Source organism: Ornithorhynchus anatinus, chromosome 1 (assembly GCF_004115215.2).
Source record: "Ornithorhynchus anatinus isolate Pmale09 chromosome 1, mOrnAna1.pri.v4, whole genome shotgun sequence".
NCBI lineage: Eukaryota > Metazoa > Chordata > Mammalia > Monotremata > Ornithorhynchidae > Ornithorhynchus > Ornithorhynchus anatinus.
The window spans coordinates 14,182,424-14,203,032 of NC_041728.1; the positions used below are offsets into that span (position 1 = coordinate 14,182,424).

General features: G+C 45.5%; 1 protein-coding gene across 1 annotated transcript in view; it reads right to left on the minus strand.

The window, feature by feature from the left end:
- Nucleotides 1-20,609, minus strand: part of ADGRV1 (adhesion G protein-coupled receptor V1) — a 453,964-nt gene that overhangs the window by 69,863 nt on the left and 363,492 nt on the right. The window contains exon 86 of the mRNA XM_039911197.1: nt 3,016-3,173. Within this exon, the coding sequence (XP_039767131.1) occupies nt 3,016-3,173 (158 nt within the window). The remainder of the gene's footprint in view (nt 1-3,015; nt 3,174-20,609) is intronic.

Below are 20,609 nucleotides of genomic sequence, written 5' to 3' on the forward strand. Positions count from 1 at the left end.
AGGTGCCAATTCATCCTGTTGAAAGATCTTTACCAGAGATCAAAATCAAGTGGTACATTGACAACCTTTGATTAAAACTCTGTAAAATGGTAAAATGACAAGCTTTGACTAAAAATCTGTTGAAGCACTGAAATTTGGTTTAGAGAATGTGTCTTCAACATGACTCGCTCTCAGACAATCTCCTCCTAAGACGCACCAAAATAATCTTCAGAAGCCCCATCTCCACCAACATTTGGAGCAAAACAAACAAGAGGCCACATTTCTTCTCATAGTGGGTGGTAAGATCTGGATTTCGCTACCACAGGAAGGGGTGTGGATTGAAATGATCGATGAATTGCCAGTGACTTCAGATAAATTAATGGGTGAGTGTCCATTACGTGCAATGACAATGGGAACATTATGAACACAGAGGGGAAAAATTGGTCCATCCATAATTATGAGAAGGACATCAAGGAGGGCAACCATCACTGGGTTCCTTCAAGCATCTTGTTGTCACTGTTGGCTCCCGAACACTGGCCGGGATAGGCCAGTTGATTGACCCAGTAATGGCATTTCTCATTATGCGATTCCAATAAACAGAACTACCCTTCACTACTTCTTCATAAGCCAAATTTAGCAGAAACTTCAGCCTTCTACTAAGTCTTCTTTGGAATCCCTTACATGAAGGATTTCTTTCCTCCTTGCTTCGACTTTGGCAAAATCTTGTATGAAGTCACACAAGAAGGTTCATCTAACTGCCGGGAGGCTTCCAATCCAGTGTCTGTACAGATGTCAGTTCTGGGTCATTTCATGGCCCTATTTATCCTGGTAGTTATTCCCTACAGTTCATCCAATTCAGTCAGCCTTGTGATCGCTGCAACCCTCCCTTTGGGGGCCATTTTAGGATGGGGAAGATGAGGGATGGCAACCGGGAAGCAACAGAACTCTGCCTCTATGGGCGGCTGCTGCATCAGACCACTGGAAATTTAAGTCTCCAGAACTTACTGGATTGGTTGTACATATAATGACAGAGCATCTGCAAGTGGGTGTGGAGTTGGGTGGGGTGTCTTCCTGTCCTGCTTGAGGCCACTTCTTGCTTGGTTTGGCCCTGGAGGAGCATTAGGCATCCCGGGGCCTCTCTCCCAAAAGCTGGGAATTCCCCTAAACCAGCTCCACCAGTTAAGTTTCCTCAGGGTCCATATTTTTAAAATGCATGGAAGAACAACATTTAATCCACATGGAAAATAGAATTTTTGCCAGGACAAGGACAAAGTCAAAGACAGAACTTTTCTTTCCTGTTGTGTCTTCAGAATATTTGTCTGAGCAATGAAATAATACCATGACATAGCCAATGAGAAATGAGGCATTATATTTTTAAAATCCAAGGCAATGAGGATGTCATTTCAGAACAGGTCTCTCACCCAACCAATTATTAGTCTTATCAATTGTTTCGAAAAACTTGAGATTTTGCTGGAGACCTTAAAACATGTTCCAAGACCAAGTTTACCTTGACCAAGAATATCCCTGAAGTTTCCCTTTGGGAAATTCCCTTGAGAAGCAGCATGGCCTAGTTGAAAAAGTAAAGATCAGGAAATCGGGGACCTGGGTTCTAAAGCCGGTTCCACTACTTGCCTGCTGTATGACGTCGGGCGAGTCACTTAACGTCTCTGGGCCTCAATTTCCCCATCTGTCAAATGAGATTCAATACCGGTTCATCCTCCTTCTTAGACTGTGAGAGGCAGCTCACAACCTGCTTCCAATCTGTTTGCACTTAGTACACAGCTTGGCACAGAGTGAGCACTTAACCACTTCAAGCGGCAGTGAATAGCTAGGCAGCTGCTCCCCCTCGACCTGTATGACTCTTCCCACTTGCCTAGCCCAACCCTTCTCCCCGTGATGGGGCCCAAGGCGAGGAGTTACTATTCCTTCCTGGTTGAGAGGATCCCCAAAAGAACCTTATGTGACCAAAAGTCAATCATCTTCGAAAAACCGGGACTCAGAATGATGATTCAGCAGGGAAAAAATGAGCTGGAATGAATGCCAACATAGGCGGGAAAATTTGTGTTCTTCAACGTCCAGACATGTGTAGTCACTTATGAAGCTGTCTGATTACATGTGTTCTTGCACGGCTGTCAGAAAAATCAATCTCCCGATGCAGAACGTGCCACTCAAGGCCATTCAATAGGCTTTTTGCTTTTTTTTTTTTAACTTTTAAGGGGATTTGGGAGACTCGAGGGCCTTGTAGAGACAGCACTATACAGTGCCTGGGCTCTGAGGAACTTCAGCTGAAGCAGAGGGATCTGAAAGCACTCGATGATAACACCGGCCCCAAGGATCTGGTCAGAACAGAAATGCTCCTGGCAGATAAATCAGTCAATAGGATTTATCGTATTTATTGAGCGCTTACTGTGCGCAGAGCACTGTACTAAACACAGAGAAGAGTATGCTATAACAATATGAGACACATTCCCTGCCCACAACAAACTTTCAGTCTAGAAGCAAAGAAAGAGATCCAGAAGGAAGGATGTTGGTGACGATGAAGGGAGATGAGAAATCAATAATACCTGTAATAAGTATGGCACTTGTGTGGCACTTGGCACCTACTGTGTGCCAAGCACTGTGCTAAGTGTTGGGGTAGATACAAGATAACCAGGTCTCACATGGGGTTCACAGTCTAAGTAGGAGGGAGAATGGGTAGTGAATCCACACTTTGCTGATGAGGAAACTGAGGCAGAGAGGCTAGGTGACTTTCCAAGATCACACAGAAGACAAGCGGAGGAGCCAGAATTAGAACCCAGCTCCCCTGAGTTCCAGGCCCATGCTCTTTCCCCTAGGTCACAGTGCTTCTCAAGTCACTCGAGAAATTCAAATCATCCTCAGCACTACAACCCAGCAAACCGTCAGTACCAACTTCGGTCTACACGGCATCCTTTGGCCTCTTTAGGAGAGTAAGTCCAGAAATAATTAGACAAGGTGACTTTTGCCCCTAGGTAGAGACCTCCCCATCCCACCCCACAGCGTTCTCTCAGTCCATACCTGCCGCATTTGTTCTTCCTCTAAAGACATCATCGTAGGCTTTCCACTGAGGCTTCACCTGATAGGCATGGATGAACACCACCAACACCACCACAAGACACACCAGGGGAATCAGAGCCGCAGCAAAGAGGGCCACATAGACGTTTGGGATAAAGCACCTGGAACAGAGAAGCGACACGGATCATAAGCCTTCCCCCTTCTTTGACAGGCCTGGAATGCAGGCATCATTAGCAGTGATCATACCACTGTGGCGTCCTTATCCAAGGGAAGCGCCTCAGTGATCTCAGTTGGAGGGTTATGCGATCGAGCGCTCTAGGCCAGTGGCACCCAGACTTGGCACTAAACGTCCCCACACCTTCTCAGGTAGCGATGATCCTGGGTTGTCCTATGCATGGCGGTAGGGCATGGAAGAAAGGAATTTGGACACCTTTGAGAAGCCGCTCACTGACCCCAGAGATAACCAGGCTGGGGCAGGTTCAGGTTCAGTGTTCCGAAGAGATGGATGCTTCTGAAATCCGGGAAGAGGGGACTGCTTCAGGCTCAGGGCACACACCACTAGCATCTTGGAGACCTGGACTTTACGATCAGCCCTAGCTCTCAAATATTTTATCATTTGGGCCTTCAACCCAATCAATTTAATTTGGGCTTTTGTTAAGCACTTACTGTGCTCCAAGTCTGTGGCAGATGCAAGATAATCAGGTCAGACCCAGTCCCTCTCCCCCATGGGGCTCAAAATCTGAGTAGGAGGGAGAATAAGTATTGAATCCCCATTTTTGCTGCTGAGGAAAATGAAGCACAGAGAGGTTAAGTGATTTGCCCCAGGTCACACAGCTGAGATTAAAACCTGGGTGCTCTGACTCCCAGTCCTATGCTTTTTCCATTAGGCTATGCTGCTTCTCAGTTACATTTTGAGAGATATGTGCTGGAAACAAGCTCACTGTGGGCAGAGAACCAGTCTTGCAACTCTGTTTTTTTGTACTCTCTCAAACACTTAGTTACAGTGCTTTGCACACAGTAAACACTTAGTAAACACCACTGATTGATTAGCTTCAGGAAATTATACATATTACTGCCAAATTAGCCAACAGCAGGCATGAGAAGCAGCCTAGTGGACAAGTTTACGGGCCTCCGAATCAGAAGGACCTGGGTTCTAGTCCCAGCTCCCTGCTTGTCTGCGGTGTGACCCTGGGCAAGTCACTTAACTTTTCTGTGCCTCAGTTACCTCATCTGCAAAATGGGGATTATGACTGTGAACCCCATGTGGGACACGGAATGTATCTGACCTGATTACCTTGTATCTACCCCGGCACTTAGAACAGTGCCTGGCACATGATAAGTGCTTAACAAATACCATAAAAAGAAAAAAAAGGAAAGAAAATAGTAAAAAAAACTCAAACCCAAATGATGTAAGTTTTGTATTTGCTTAGCTGGATTAGAATGTATGTCCCATGATCTGAATTACAACATGCTGAAAATTCAATCTACAGTTTCCCAGACTTTAGAAACATCTAAAGATAATGACTCTGTGGTGTCTCTGTCTGTAAATGTTCAAGGGGAATTGTTCCCCAGAGGGCAGTGGGACCCCTGGTCCTCGCTCCCTAGTTGGCCACTGTCACCTTCAAAGGGAAGGGTAAAGAGTCACAGCTCAAAATGTAAACTGTGCTTTTTACCTATCTACACAGTATTTCCCCTGAGGGTTAAAAAGAAAAAATGGGAAGGGAAAGAAGGGCTAATATGCCCTGGAAATCTGGCTGAAAGATTTCTGTGAAATGTTGTCATTTTTAGTGCGGCAATCACAGGTCGTCTCTTCTTCTTTAGCCAAGTGCTGTCTAATGCTACCCACTTGCACATATATTTCCCTCCTCTCCATTTGTCCCGTTACAGTCCTTGGCATCCCAAACCACAGCTGCAGAGACCCAGTTTGAGAAACTGCAGTTTGGCCACAGAAAAGGGCTCCTAAACTGGAGCAGTGGGAAAACTGAGGGGAATTCACTTGCCTAGGAGGAAGTGTTCAGAACTCTGAAATGAGGTAATCAGGGTAAATATACTGCCCGGTTGCTGAAGGAAGACTTTTCCCTATTGATACACGATTAAAATGAACACGGGATGATTGGAGACTCCGTGTCAAAGATGGAATGTAGATTACCTTCATGCACCAGATTATCAATGCCGGAGCTAAGTGAACCCGTACCAGCAATGTGATTCCCCTTATTCTGTGAGCCCCATGTGGGTGGGTTTAAGGTCTGACTGATCATCTTCAATTAATCATGGTGTTTAGCACAGTGCTTGGCACCCCCGTGCTTAACAGATGCTAAAATAATAATAATAATAATTGTCATACTGGTTAAACACTTACTATAATGCAAGCACTGTAATAAGCGCTGGCATAGATACACTACCTGGCACATAGTATGTGCTTAACAAATTCCATCATTATTATTATTATACAGGATAATCAGATCCCACACGGGGCTCATAGAGTAAATAGAAAGGAGAACAGCTACTAAATCCCCAATTTGTAAATGAGGGAACTGAGGCACAGAGCAGTGAAGTGACTTGCCCAAGGTCATACAGTGTAAGTGACGGAGCCAGGATTAGTACCGAGGCCCGCTGACTCCCTGGCCTGTAGTCTTTCTGCTAGGCCATGCTCCTATCCATCCTGAGAGATGTCAGGGAGCTCCACGTTCTGGCTCCTAGAACTGAATTTGTCTGGCCCAGGGCCAGAATCTGTACACTCAACAACGTGCCAAGGCTCTTGCAACTATTCCTCAGAACATGATTACTTCAAATACAACAGGCAAATATAAGTGGCCTTGATCCTGGATAACCAAAGTTCTATTTTTAGGCTAGTCCTAACAGAGATATCTCTGGCTATCTACCTAAATGGACACTGGCTTTAAGTGGATTATTCTTTTAATCTGTAGCCAGGGTCCATAAGGACCAAGGGTTGAACATAACAGAGACCAAGTCTCTGGCACTTACTACAAGCTAGTCCAAGATAGCTCCTGGCTGATTCAGACATCTGCACCAAGAATCAGAGAGAAAGAGAGAGACAGAGAGAGAGGGTTGTGTACATAAGCGAATGACAGGAGCATCAGCTGATGACAGGAGAATGCTGGTTCCATCCAGCAGGCTGGGACTTAAAAAACACTAGGCCTGGGACCTGTAGAAAAGGCAGTATGGTATTGGATCTGGTCATTCATTCCTTCATTCAATTGTATTTATTGAGCGCTTACTGTGTGCAAAGCACTGTATTATGCGCTTGGGAAATACAATTCAGCAACAAATAGAGACAATCCTTGCCCACAATGGGTTCACAGTCTAGAAGGGGGGAGACAGGCAACAGAACAAGTAAACAGACATCAGTAGCACCATGCCTCCTGTTAGGCACAACTGTCCCACCAATTGGTAGCTCCTGCTGCTGCTGCTGCTACTGGATGGGTGACAGAGAAAATGGAAAGAATCCAAGAAAAATGATCTCGGGCAGTGGGTCAGAAGTCTGCCAGATGAAAACCTTCTCTAATACATGAGAAAGACTGGCCAGTCAGTCATCATCAAGGCACTGAGCCAACCTGACTAGGTAAAGTTCTACCAAACCAAAAGACTCCTTCATCTCAAAGATCTCAGAGATACTTGGAGAGTTGGGACAAGATGCTCATCTTCCCAGAATCATTTTGGAGATAAAGCAGGGAACCAAATTCTTGGGGAAAGGGTGTGAAATACAGTGACTGAGCAGATCCAGATGCTGTGCATATAGGAGTGCTTGGGGACTAGTCGAGTTAATTCGCTGGTAGTTTTATTTCTTTTGTGTTGTTTTTTTTTTGTAAAGACTAAATTCCAGGTACCTCAGCAGAAAAAAGGCAATGTGCTATTAATTTCTAAAAGACTATAAACAGTGTGACCATAATCATTACCAGTTCATCTAGCTATAAAATTCAACACCAGCAATTCCAAAGTTTTCATGCAAGGCTGCTTTACCACATATGGTTAATGTGCTCTCAATCTTCACGTCAGATATTCCTCCTGTGGGATGAGCCAGAGGTCATTTTCTTTGCCAAAAGGGCTCCCGTCCCTCACTATTCCCTCCTTTCTTCTCTGCCTCAAGAATATCTTTCCCCATCTGCCCCAAACTAAAATCCTCAAGAGTCAGACACTGAGTTGTAAGGATTCTTTAGAATACTGTTCCTCAGTCCAGTGCTATACACTCAGGAGGTGTTGGGTAAATAACGGGCAAGGCCCGTTTATTGGTCCATCGATGGCATTTTCCTGAGCACTTCTGTGTGCGGATCACTGTACTAAGTGCTCAGCGCTGTATTTTTCTAGGTAAAGTGACAATGATGCAGTGCTTACACTTGGCCATGAGTCCACTAGCCAGCCAGCGGCTGGTGTGGGAGCAGCTGTGGTCTTTTGCCTTCCACGTTAGTCAGCCAGACAGCAAGATTTCAGGGCTCTCGCTGGGCGGGTCCCCCTCGCAGAACACCTTGAGTGCTTTTTAGATCAGAGAACTTCTCCCCCAAGGACCGTGCCCCAGCAGGACGAGAACCCTGGCCTCCCAGTTCCCAGCACTGGCCTCTTTCCCCTGGACCTCCAGCAGGTCATCTACACCCTGGGGATCCCTGAGACTACATAAACCTCTCCAGGACAAAGTGTCATCAACGTCTCCCCTGGCTGACCTGGGTCAGCACCCTTCACTGACTCCTTTCGAGGCTTTAAATGACCAAGCATTCCAAATGACTGCAAACATCAAAAGGGAGACCAAAGGACAGGGGATATTTTTCTGAAAAGAATCGAAAGATGCATCAGTATGCGGCCACTGTCCCAAGAGCTACATATCCAAATCTCAGTACTCCTGTTACCCTGCCACAAAATCACTGGCTCCAGTTGAATCAATATTTTATCGTGGGGAATTTATTTTTGTCAACAGGATGTTCCTGTTATTCTCAAGTCCTCTAATCTCAAAAACAGGATTTCAAGGCAACAAACTGAAATGGGAACAACGTAGCAATCTTGATTCCTTGGGGATACCCGTGATGTGTGAAAACAACTGAATAATCCAACAGTCACTGAAAAGCCAAGTTACAGCGAATTAAGGTGATCTCCTTTATGAATCTTTTCCTGAGGTTTTATAAGCAATATGGACAGCATGTCATACACACACGTGTAAACTATATACATATATATGTGTTATGTATATATATTTAGAGAGGGAGAGACAGAGATAAGTGTATGCTGAATGCCTCCAAGTATCTTATGCTAACAAAGTAGTTTGGTGAGGCCTGCCAGTTTCTTGCGAACTTCCCTTTATTGTGTGTGATTCTCACAATTTTTTTTTTAACTTGGGAAAAGGTGTTTGTGGCACAGAGTGGGATGTTTCCATTCTTAGGGGCCAAGGAAGTGCTAAGCTTGTAGCAGGCATGCAAGCAGACGGGGTTTGTGATGTGTTCTCTTTACAAGATGAATGGCTGGCTGTGCCAGGATACTCTTCATAATAACTGTGGTATTTCTGAGCGTTTACTATGTGCTAAGTGCTGGGGTATTCTCTTTCCCAAATAGGCCTCACAGTCTAAGTGGGGAGGGAGAGCAGGTTTTGAATTCCCTTTTAACCCATGAGGAAACTGAAGCACAGAGAAGCAGTGACTCACCCAAGACCATAAGCAAGAGAGTAGCAGACCTGTCTTTACAACACAGGATGGAGAAGCTGCCTGGCCTAGTGGAAAGAACACAGGCCTGGGAGTCAGAGACATGGGGTTTTTGTTTGTTTTTTTCTTCTAACGATATTCGTTAAGCGCTTACTGTGTGTCAGGCAATATCCTAAGCATTGAGGTAGTTACAAGGTCATCAGGTTGGAAACAGTCCATATCTCTCATGGGGCTCACAGTCTTAATCTCCATTTTACAGATGAGGTAACTGGGGCACAGAGAAGTTTAAGTGGCATACCTGAGGTCACCCAGTAGACAAGTGGCAGAGTTCTAATTCTGACTCCACCACGTGTTTGCTGTGTGACCTTGGGCAAGTCGCAATTTCTCTGGGTCTCGATTCGCTCATCTGTAAAATGGGAATTAAAGCCGTGACCCCATGTGAGACATAGATTATGTCCACTTTAATTATCTTGTATCTATTCCAGAACAGGGCCTGGCACATAGTGAGTGCATACAAAAAAAAAAACACCATTAAAAAACTAAACTAAACAAAAACACAGCTCTTCTAATTCCCAGTCCTGAGCTCTTTTCAGTAGGCCCCACTGCTTCCCAATTATGACACTGGTCAAGACCTTACTAATTGCTAAGCGCTGGGGTGGATATGAGGTTACTAAATAGTCTCCCATTGCACACGAGGCAACATGTTTCCTAAATGAAACCCAAGCCCCACCTCCAAAGACCAAGCCTAAAATGGATTCCTTCAAATTAACCTGTGGGACAAAAATGACTTTACAGACACTACTCATGTCACCCTTCCTAACGTGTCTCTCGCCAAACCCTTTCCTACTTATTTTAAGATTGAGAGCTTCTGGAGGGTCAGAGATCGTCTCTCATTCTCACCCTTGTATTTTTTTTTTTTAACCTCAGCTCTCTGTAGAGTGATCTGCACATGGTAAGTGCTTACTACATCCTACGGCTCTATTTTGGGTGTTCGGATCAGCTAAGTCCTCATCCCCACGCATGGAGGCGAAGCTCCAGAAATGGGCCAGCCAGCCCAGGCTCTTTCTTTCTTCACCGTGGCTCAGAGGATGCCCAATGTTCCCAAGGCCCACAGAAAAAGATGGCTCTCTCACTTGGCACTGCCACAGATCATCAATGCTCGAGGCAGCACCCAGTTTAAGGGAGGGCAGGCCGGCTCGAGCCCCCGGGGAGGAGAACTCCCCGGAGTTTTCTCTTTTCAATTCTCATCCAACTGTGCAGCCTCTTCCCCGCACACTGAGCCAGTCTCTGCTCAGGACTTGTAGTTGCCAGGGACGGATCCTTGCAGACCTAAAGTCAATGCAGAGGAGTGAACCCACCTATTTCCCTGGATTCGAAAACTCCTCTGCCACTACCAAAGGTCACCTCCAATTCTAGACTATAAGCTCACTGAGGGCAGGGAATGATAGGCTCAGTGGATAGAGCACGGTCCTGGAATTCAGAAAGACCTGTGTTCTAATCCTGGCTCCGCCACATGTCTTGTGTGACCTTGGGCAAATCACTTCACTTCTCTGGTCCTCAGTTACCTCATCTGTAAAAAGGGGATTAAGAGCGCGAGCCCCATGTGGGGCAGGGACTGTGTCTATCCTAATTAACTTGTATCTACCCCAGCGCTTAGAAAAGTAAATGCTTAACAGTTACCATAATTATTATTAATGTGTCTGCTACATTGTACTCTCCCAAACACTCAGTACAGTGCTCTGCACCCAGTAAGCACTCAAAAAATGCAATTGACTGACTGACTGGATTTAAAGTGAGAGCACCCACTCAACCTTTGATCGGGGCACTACAAACCACCACAGAGTGGAAAGTGCTGATTTCACAATGCCGGAGTTTTCTTTTCCTTCTCCCACATGGCAGAGCTGTTCAGATAATCATATCCCCCTGCACAGAGGGATTCGCTCAATCACATTTATTGAGCACTTACGGTGTGCAGAGCACTGTTCTACACACTTTGGAGAGCACAATACAACAAAGAGATGCATGCCCTGCCCACATGCCTGTACACATACCAAAAAGACATGTGCCGCTTCATTTTTATTCAGATTCCACCTCATGCTATTCTGGGGATTCTCTAGCACATGCCCTTGAGCATAAGCAAGCTTATCAGGAGCTTTAATCAACCAATTCATCACACCCTCTAAGCTGCCTAGCGCAGTTTCTTGGAAAAGCCAATGTTCTAGACACCCTGTACAAGAAGAAAGTACACACAGATGTGATTCACATTGGAAAGCTTCAGTGAGACTTTGCAGCTATTAAAAGAAAGAGTCTGCAGGCTCTCGAAACAGATGTTGCTGAGACTCTCAACAGGTTTGGTCAACTGATACAAAATAAGCCTTGAGAAGGGGAGCTAGTTATGAAACTTCCTGTTAGGTGGCAGAATACTTCAGTAATTGTTCGTGGGACCTATCCTTTTTAAAAATCAGAACGTTCACAAAACAGAAGTCGGGACCTTCCCACTAACCATTAGACATTCCAATTGCCCGCAAAGTTTAGCAATGTGGAACAGTAAAGACATTCTGATTTCCTGGAAAACATAAAGCAACTTTTGAATATTAGAGCACAAAGCTGAGGCTCCAGGAACAACTGGAAAATGATTATCAGCAGAATTTGTTTCATAATTCTGGGCGTGTACTGAAATGCTCCGTATGCATAAATAAAACACATGCCTTCACTCATGGTCCTTGATGTTTGGGGTGGATAAGGTAAAAAAAATAATAGCAATAATAATATAATAATTGCATGTGATTACTATATGTCAAGCATTGTACTAAATGCTAGTTTGGTCATGTCAGACACAGTCTCTGTTGCACATGGAGCTCACAGTCAAAGTACGAGGGAGAACATGTATTGAATCCCCATTTTAAAGATGAGAACACTGAGCCAGAGGGAAGTTCCATGACTTGCCTAAGGTCAGGCAGCAGGCAAGTGGCAGAGCCAGGATTAGAATGCAGGACCTCTCAATCCCAGATATGTGCTCTTTCCTTTGACCAGACTGCTTCCCCCAAATCACCCTGACTCCAAAACCACTGTTCTGAACCTACAAGCTCACCATTTACCTGCTTTGTGACCTAGGCCAGGCTTCTTCCCTAATGGATTTTTTCTCCCCCCTTTCCTGCCAAGAGATGACTGAATGTGATCTGTAATCTCTTCCCTAGACTGGAAGCTCCTTGTGCACAGGAATGTGTCTACCAACTCTATTATGTTGTACTCTCCCATGGGCTCCTAGGTTCAGTGCTCTGCACACAGTAGGTGCTCATAAATACCAATCAATAAAGGGACTGTGTCCAACCTAATTTGCCTGCATCCACCCCACTGCTTAGTAGAGGGCCAGGCATATAATAAGAGCTTAACAAATACCATAATTTTTATTAAATACCACTGACTAACCTGGCCTCACTCTTTCCTGCCCTGTGGTTTTCTAAAACTTCACACGATAAATCTAAAGTTATTATTTATATGTACGTTTAAAGTGTTCTACTGTGAAGAACCTTAAAATCCACTGCGGACCGAAGCCTTCTTAAGGCATCTTGGCTTCTTTTACCAGAACGGCCTGGTTAGCCCAGTGTTTAAGGAGAACTCATCATCGCCCCTCTGAACAGGCAAAAGTTGGCATTCTCAAGAGGCACTGGAATCTTGAGCGCAGCTGGTCACTACACACTGGGCAAGTGTTGACCCAGGAGGTGGACTCAAAGCCACTGACACCAATCTATCTATAGTTGAGTGCAGAGTACAGTACTAAACTCGGGAGAGTTCAAGATAACAGAGTCAGTAAACAGGGTCCCTTCCCACAAGGAGCTTATAGTCTAGCGAGGGAGACAGACATTAGAATTACAGATCCTGGCCATGGCAGAGTGTAAGGAAATGTAAATCAGGGCTGTGGGCTTAGACTTGAGGCAAATAAAGTACTTAAGGGATCCATACCCAAGGGCATAGGTGGTACAGACATGGTGGCAATCATTGCTCGCAGTTAATGGCTGCCCCCAGCCAACAATCCTGAACCAGAGGACCCACACAGGCTGAAACTACTGCTGGGTGGACCCAAGGAACTTAACTTTGGTTCAGAGCAGCCTGGAATCTGAGACCAAGTCTGAGTCTGGCCAACCCCCAACTAGTGAGGCTCTCCTGGGTTCCCAGTTGGCAGGGAGCTCCAAGAGCCTGGATCCTGCTGGGACCTATCTGGCGTGAGATCCTCAGAGCAGTCTGGATTCCGGATTCCCTCCAAGGCCCAGGGTCACCCTATGGTCACAAGGCAGCTGAAAGGCTAGCAACTGTGGGGTGGCTCCAGTCAGCCAGCAGTTCCCCTGTCCCTGGCATGGCCTCTACTAGCCCTCGAGGGGCCCCACAGCTGGCCCGGATGGCCAGAGAGAGGTCTGGCGGGCCCTCCGGGCCAGTGTAGCTGAGGAGTGATCACATCGAGCTATCGAGCTCTCTGAGCCGCCAACGTTCAGTCTCCACAAACACGGCCGTGAATACAGGGCAGAGGTGGCTGACTAACCCCCTCCTACCCCACGAAACCCCAGAGGTAGTTTGTCCAGTCACCATCCGGGAAATGGTCCTTGAACATATCACAATCATCTGCCTTCAAGGGAAGGCGCTTGGTAGCCAAATCTACTTTTATGCCAAGGAAATACTGCTTAATTAAAACTGTCATTTAGAGCTGTCAGAGCCTGTCCACCTCGACTTACTTGTACCGGTGGGTATTACGTGTCTGTATAAACAAAAGAATAGACTCCTTATTGTTTTGATCATTTCACACACCAATATTAATTGGAGGATTGAGGGGAGAATTTAAGAACACAGTACAGTTTATCCAGGTGGTTAGACATCGGCATAGAGATTGCCAGGAAAGGTTGTGGAAATTCTTCCAGACACTGCAGAAAAACATTGCCAGCTCCGTCTTGGATGACTGGAATGCACCTTGCTCCCAGGTAAGGGGGCGGTGAGCCAGATACCACTTCGAGGGTTCTTTCACCACGATATTGTGATCCTCTTCCGACAAGGCTGAAATTCAGCTGATACTAAGATGAGTGACACCAAGCTGTAGGGACACCTGATCTTAAAATAATTCAATTAAAAATTTAATTTAAAACTGAGCTGGACCAGCATGGGAGAGTCGCCCTTTCTTTCCTGTGCCATGGGGAAGAAAGGGCAATGCTCACAAGTTTCTCCGTTTTGTTTCCCGTTGGTCAAATGAAAAGGAATCATCCCGTGCTTTTCGGCGGGAAGCAGAGCCTGTGATTTCCACTGAGATAACAATCATGATTAATTTCTCCACCAATGGGATTATAGGGTCAAGGGCTTGGTGCTTGTACACTCTCACACAAAAATGAATCGGATGATACGGTAGTTAATCACATGTCAGGGAAGTGCCCATTTCATTGGTGCCAAGACTCAAACACAGTACCCTGCCCTATTCTCAAGAAAGGGGCTCACAATCCAAGAGTTACACACTGTTTAACTACAGCACACTACAGCGATGGCTCAGCACTGTCAATGGTGGTGCAGGGTGCACTAAAAATCAGACCCCCATAAAGAGTCTCAGGCCTGGGGAAGGTTTCAGAGCTCACAGAACCCATTCCTTCAGAAAAGAGCACACTGAGGGACAAAATGCACTTCCATTTTCCTTCACCAAAGGTAAAGGACCAATTCGTTAATTAAATCAAGTAGCATGGTCCAGTGGAAAGAGCATGGTCTGGGGAATCAGGAGTCGTGGCTATTGGCTACTAATCTGAACTTTGAAAATTGCTTGTGTGTGACACTGGGCAAGTCACTTAATTTCTCTGTGCCCCAGTGTCCTCATCTGGAAAATGAGAATTAAAATTCGCCTTTCTCCGACAGACTGGCAGCCCCGTGAGGGACAGGGATTATGTCTAGCCTGATCATCTTACTTCTACCCCAGCACTTAGTATAATGCCTGACACATGATAAACACTGAAGAAATAGCATCAATAATCACAAACACAACACTGAGAAATACACAGGTGCCTGCTTGAGAAACTGTGAGACTATATGTGTGTGTGTGTGCGCACGCGCGTATGTGTTAAGCAAGTGTGTGGAGTGCGAGTGTAAGAAACGTGTGGTGTGGTGTGGAGAGTGTGTGTACAGTGAGAGAATCTGAGTACCTGTGTAAAGGGTAGGAGAGTGTGTGTAGAGTGAGAGATTGCGAGAGTGAATTTGTATGTTGAGTGGGAGAGGGAGAACAAGAGTGATTAGGGTGATTATAGACGTTCAGAACGAGAGAGGAGAGAAAATGTGAGAGTGGGCGCACAAATATGTGTATAGAACAAGAAACAAGGAGAGCGAGAGTGAGAGTGTGAGTGTATGTGCGTGTTTGTGTGTGTATCGATGCATGTAGAGGGTAAGTTATGGAGGCAGGCTCAGGAGAGACAAGGCAACCACTAGAAGAAATACCATAGGGTGACTCAGAATGAATCTTGGTGATATGAGTGTACCCTCTTGCACTGAATTCCTTCCTGGGCATAGATGTCTCAAGTTAGCATCGAGTTATTGGATACAGCCAGAGACATGAGAAAGCAGGAACAATACTGTTTTATTATTTCATTTCGATTGATCCCAATGCTATCTGGGTGGCCCAGTAAAAGAAATTTAGGCCAGGGAATCTCCAAATGTGGCTGAACTTTCAATGTTTTACCATCTGCTGCTGAGCTTGGCTAATGCAACAATAATTACCTAATACCCCTGAACTGCTTCTTAAATTGTGGTCACGATGTATGTACCTGAAATATAAATCATGAGCTACCAAATGTGACTGGCAGCTGCAGCTGCCACTTGGAAGGAAAGAGCCAGCCGCTTTCTTATCGTTGGCACTTCAAATGAAACTGGAACACTAGAAACTGTCAATACAGTCTTAGTTTCCAAATAGGTAATGGGTTGTTAATAGCACCTCTTTCTGGAAGCTAAAGACAGACCTGACATGACAATTAAATGATTAACCCACCCTATGATTCTCTTAAAAAAAAAATCCTATTATTGTCCCCTCCCCTGCATCCCAACTCAGAATGCCGAACTCAGGAGGCAGTTATCGACACTGACCTCTACATTTTTGGAACTTCAGGTGGGACACTGCCTCTGACCCACACAGAGATTTACAACAAAGAAACCAGAAAGTTTCGTACCCTGGGTGTGTCTTTCGCCTAGTAAAATGATGCCAGGAGATAGGTCAAATGAGGCCAGGAGTGCCTTTGTGTCCTCGGTTAATTTAAAGGTTTTGTAATCTCCCATTCTACTTGTGAAAACAGCTTGCATATTATGAAAATAAAAAATGAGCATAAGGGTTTAGACCTGCATGGGTCATTATAATGTGCTCACCGCTGTACAAAAATAAGGCTCATCAAGGACCTGAGAAGTTACCTGATGACAATCTCTTAGGTGAAGAGTATTTGAAAAGGGGCATGTTGATTCAGATTCTTCTAGGCATAAACTCTTCCAGAAGGGTGCATGAGGAACTCTTTTAAGTCATCAGGGAACCATCACTAATTCTTCTTTCACTGGCAAATTATTTTGTGTCTGGCTCCCACAAAAACTGTAAGCTCCACGAAGGCAGGGACCATGCCTTCTAACTCCTTCATATCACCTCAGTCAAACAATCAATCATATTTACTGAGCACTTACTGTTGGCAGACCACTGTACTATGTGCTTAGAAGAGTACCAAATAGAGTTGGTAGACATATTCCCTACCAACAACGAGCTTACACTAGAGAAGGGGAGAGACATTAACATAAATAAATGTTATGGATATGTCTATAAGTACTGTGGGACTGAGGGAAGGGTGAATAATAATAATAATATTGGTAGTTGTTATGCACTTACTATGTGCAGAGCACTGTTCTAAGTGCTGGAGTAGATACAGGGTAATCAGGTTGTCCCACATGAGGCTCACAGTCTTCATCCCCATTTTACACATGAGGTAACTGAGGCCCAGAGAAGTTAAGTGACTTGCCCAAGGTCACACAGCTGACAGGTGGCGGAGCCGGGATTAGAACCCATGACCTCTGACTCCCAAGCCCGGGCTCTTTCCACTGAGCCATGCTGCTCCTCCAAAAAATTGTGGTATTTGTTAAGCGTTTACTATGTGCAAAGCACTGTTCGATACAAGGTGATCAGGTTGTCCCACATAGGGCTCACAGTTTTAATCCCCATTTTACAGATGAGGTAACTGAGGCCCAGAAAAGCTAAGTGACGTGCCCAAAGTCACACAGCTGGCAAGTGTTAAGAGCCGGGATTAGAACCCATGACCTCTGATTCCCAAGCCCGCACTCTTTCCACTGAGTCACGCTGCTTCTCTAAAGGGTGCAACTCCAAGTGTCAGGGTAACGCTGAAGGGAGTGGGAGAAGAGAAAATGAGGGCCTAGTCGGGGAAGGCCTCTTAGAGGAGATGAGTCTTCAGTAAGGTTCTGAAGGTGGGAAGAGTGATCGTCTGTCAGATATGAAGAGGGAGGGCAAACCAAGCCAGAGGCAGGATATGGGTGAGAGGTCGGCAGCTGATACAGACAAGATGGAGAAACGGTGAGTAGGTTGGCATTAGAGGACAAAGTGTGCAGGTGGGTTGTAGTAGGAAAGCAGCTAGGTAGGGTAGCAGGGGGCTAGGTGATTGAAAGCTTTAAAGCCAACGGTAAGGGGTTTCTGCTCGATGTGGAGGTTCGTGAGGAGTGGGGAAAATGTGGACTGAGTGTTTCTATAGAAAAGAACTTCCCAGATCTGCCCCTTCCTCTCCTCCCAAACTGCTACCACCTTGGTACGAGCTCTGGTCTTGGCTAGACTACTGCATGAGCCTCCTTACTGGTCTACCAGCCACCAGTCTCTCCAATCTCTACTCCGTGCTCCCGTGTCTTCCTGAAGCATCGCTCAGCTCATATATTTCCTCCTCTCTTAAAGACTCTCCACTGGCTTCCTGTGTCTTATCACATTCAACAAAAACTCCTCCCAGGCATCTTCGAGACTCTCCACCACCAGCGCCCACCTTACCTAACTGCCCCTTTTACTATTTTCCCTCTTCCTGAGATGGAGGCGGAAGAGTCAAGAGTGAGGCACAGCTAGAAGGTTAGCTTGGGAGGGACAATCCATTCAAACAATCGTATTGATTGAACACTTACTATTTGCAGAGCACTGTACTAAGTGCTTGAGAGGGTATAATGTAATAGAGTTGTTAGACACGTTCCCTGTTCATAACATGGATGGGATCTCCAGAGGTCATGAGGTCCTGACTCCGGGCAGAGGAGTAGCTAAAGAATCCAGAAGAAATAGCTCCCCTTTCCTTAAGTAGTTTCAAGGAAGGAGACAAGACGGCCTAAACTCAGTAGCCCATCAAAAAGTTCCTGACCAAATGACCTCTCTCCTGGTTTAAATCATCCTCTTGCCCATTTTTCTGTAGTATTTTCCTTACAAAAACACTTTTCAGACTAGGAGGGTCTTCATTTTCTTTGTCTTTTCCTCCTAGGATTTCTTTTCCTCTCTTCAATATGTTTTGTTACTCTTTTCTAGTCCCACTCCAGTTTTAGCATATTATTTTTAAAATGCACTGGCAATCTCCAATCAATCGATAAGTGGGATTTATTGAGCGCTTCCATGTACTCAATGTAATTCTTGGGGAGCACCTACACAACAGAGTTGGTAAACACATTACTTTCAATCATTCAATAGTATTTATTGAGCGCTTACTATGTGCAGAGCACTGTACTAAGCATTTGGAATGTACAATTTGGGAACAGATAGAGACAATCCCTGCCCAATGGCAGGCTTGCCCACCACGAGTTTACAGTCAGCATGGCTTAGTGTAAAGAGTACTGGCCTGGGAGTCAGAGGATGTGGGTTCTAATTCCTGCTCTGCCACATGTCTTCTGTGTGACCTTGGGCAAGTCACTTCACTTCTCTGGGCCTCAGTGATCTCATCTGTAAAATGGGGATCAAGACTGTGATCCCATGTGGGATGAGAACTGTGTCCAACCTGGTTACCTTGTATCTCTACCCCAGTGCTTAGAACAGAACTTGGCACACAGTAAGAGCTTAACAAATATCACAATTATTATTGTTAAATTAAAACAATTTACGGTAATATTTAAGCACTTTGGGGCTGAGCTTGGGGTGAGTATCATGTGCTTAAAGGGTACAGATCCAAGTGCAGAGATGATACAGAAGGGAGAGAGAGTAGGGTAAAAGAGAGTTTAGTGGGGGAAGACCTCTTGGAGGAGATATGATTTTAGTACGGCTTTGAAGGTTAGGAAAGTAGAGGTCCGTCACATAAAAAGGGGAGGGCATTTTAACCAGGTAATAGTGTATATTAAGAGCTGACTGTGTGCGGAGCGCTGAATTAAGTGCTTAAGAGAGTACTGTCCACCAAGATATTTATAGGCCAGAAGGAGGAAATAGGCAAGGGATCGGCAGTGCCACAGAGAAGATCAAGGTGCATTGAACAGTTTGGTGCTAGAGAAAAGAAGTGTGTGGATTGGGTTGAAGTAGGAAATCCATGGGGTAACACAAGAGAGGAGAGCTGGTTGTGTGTCTTAAAGCAGATTCTGTTTGATGTGGAGGTGAATGGGCATCCACTGGAGGTTCCTGAGGGGTGGGGAGATGTGTACTGAATTCTTCTTAGAAAAATGATCCTATCAGCAGAGGGAAGTAAGAACTAGAGTGGGGAGAGACGGGAGGCAGGGAGGTCTGTTAGAAAGCTAAGAGGGATGGGATAAGTGCTTGATTTCAGAGATGTGGAGGTAGATACAACAGAATTTGGTTATAGATTGAATATGTTGGTTGAAAGAGAGTGAGGAGTTGAGGAAAATGCTAAGGTTAAGGGTTTGTGAGACATGATGAATGATGGAGCTATCTACAGTGACAAGAAAGTCACAGGGGAGAACAGGGTTCAGATGGGAATACGAGGAGTTCCGTTATGGACACTTTAAGTTTGAGGTGTCCATGGACATCCAAGTAGAGATGTCCAGAAGGCAGGGAAAATATGCGACTGCAGAGGAGGTCAGGGATGGAGAGGTAGATTTGGGAATCATCAAAAACAGCCCACCAAATGCCAAATACAGAGTAGAATGGAAAGATACTTCACAGTGCTGGGCGCATAGTAAGCACTTAAATACTGTTAAAAAGAAGTTATTGCATCTCCATTTTGCAAATGGGACCCAGAGAAGCTCAGTGACTTGCCCAGGGTCACACAGCAGCAACGGAGATCAGAACTCAGATCCTCTGACTCCCGGGCCTGTGCTCTTTCCAGTAGGCCATGCTGCTTACCAAAGTAAGATGAACAGAGAAGATGTTTTGAGGTGGCAGTAAGCTGCAACCTAAGGCAACATGGCATGGTGGTTGAAATCTGGAAGAACTGCAGCAGACAGTTGATCTTGGCAAAATGATGATGAAGATGGTATCTGTTAAGTGTTTACTATGTGCCAAGCACTGTTTGAAGTGCTGGGGTAGATACAAGGTTATCAGGTTACCCCATGTGGGGCTCCCCGTCTTCATCCCCATTTTCCAGATGAGGCCACTGAGGCCCAGAGAAGTAAAGAGACTTGCCCAAAGTCACACAGCTGACAAGTGGCAGAGCTGGGATTAGAACCCTCACCCTCTGACTCCCAATCCCGGGCTCTTTCCACCAAGCCACTCTGCTTCGATTGCAAAATGCAATCAAAAGATGAGCGGCCCCCTTTAGGCAGAAGCTTCGAGGAGAATGTGAGACGGAGGGAAAAGGTGGCAGGCCCTGCCCACAACAAACGGAAGAGTCAAAGGAAGGGTAATCTGGAGTTACGCATCATGACCTCTCAGCCCCCACGGACCCTTTCGACCACTCTGCACCCGTAAGTAGACTTCAAACAGTCATTATGTCAGTGCTATTTACTATTGAGAAGCAGCGAGGCTCAGTGGAAAGAACCCAGACTGGGGAGTCAGAGGTCAAG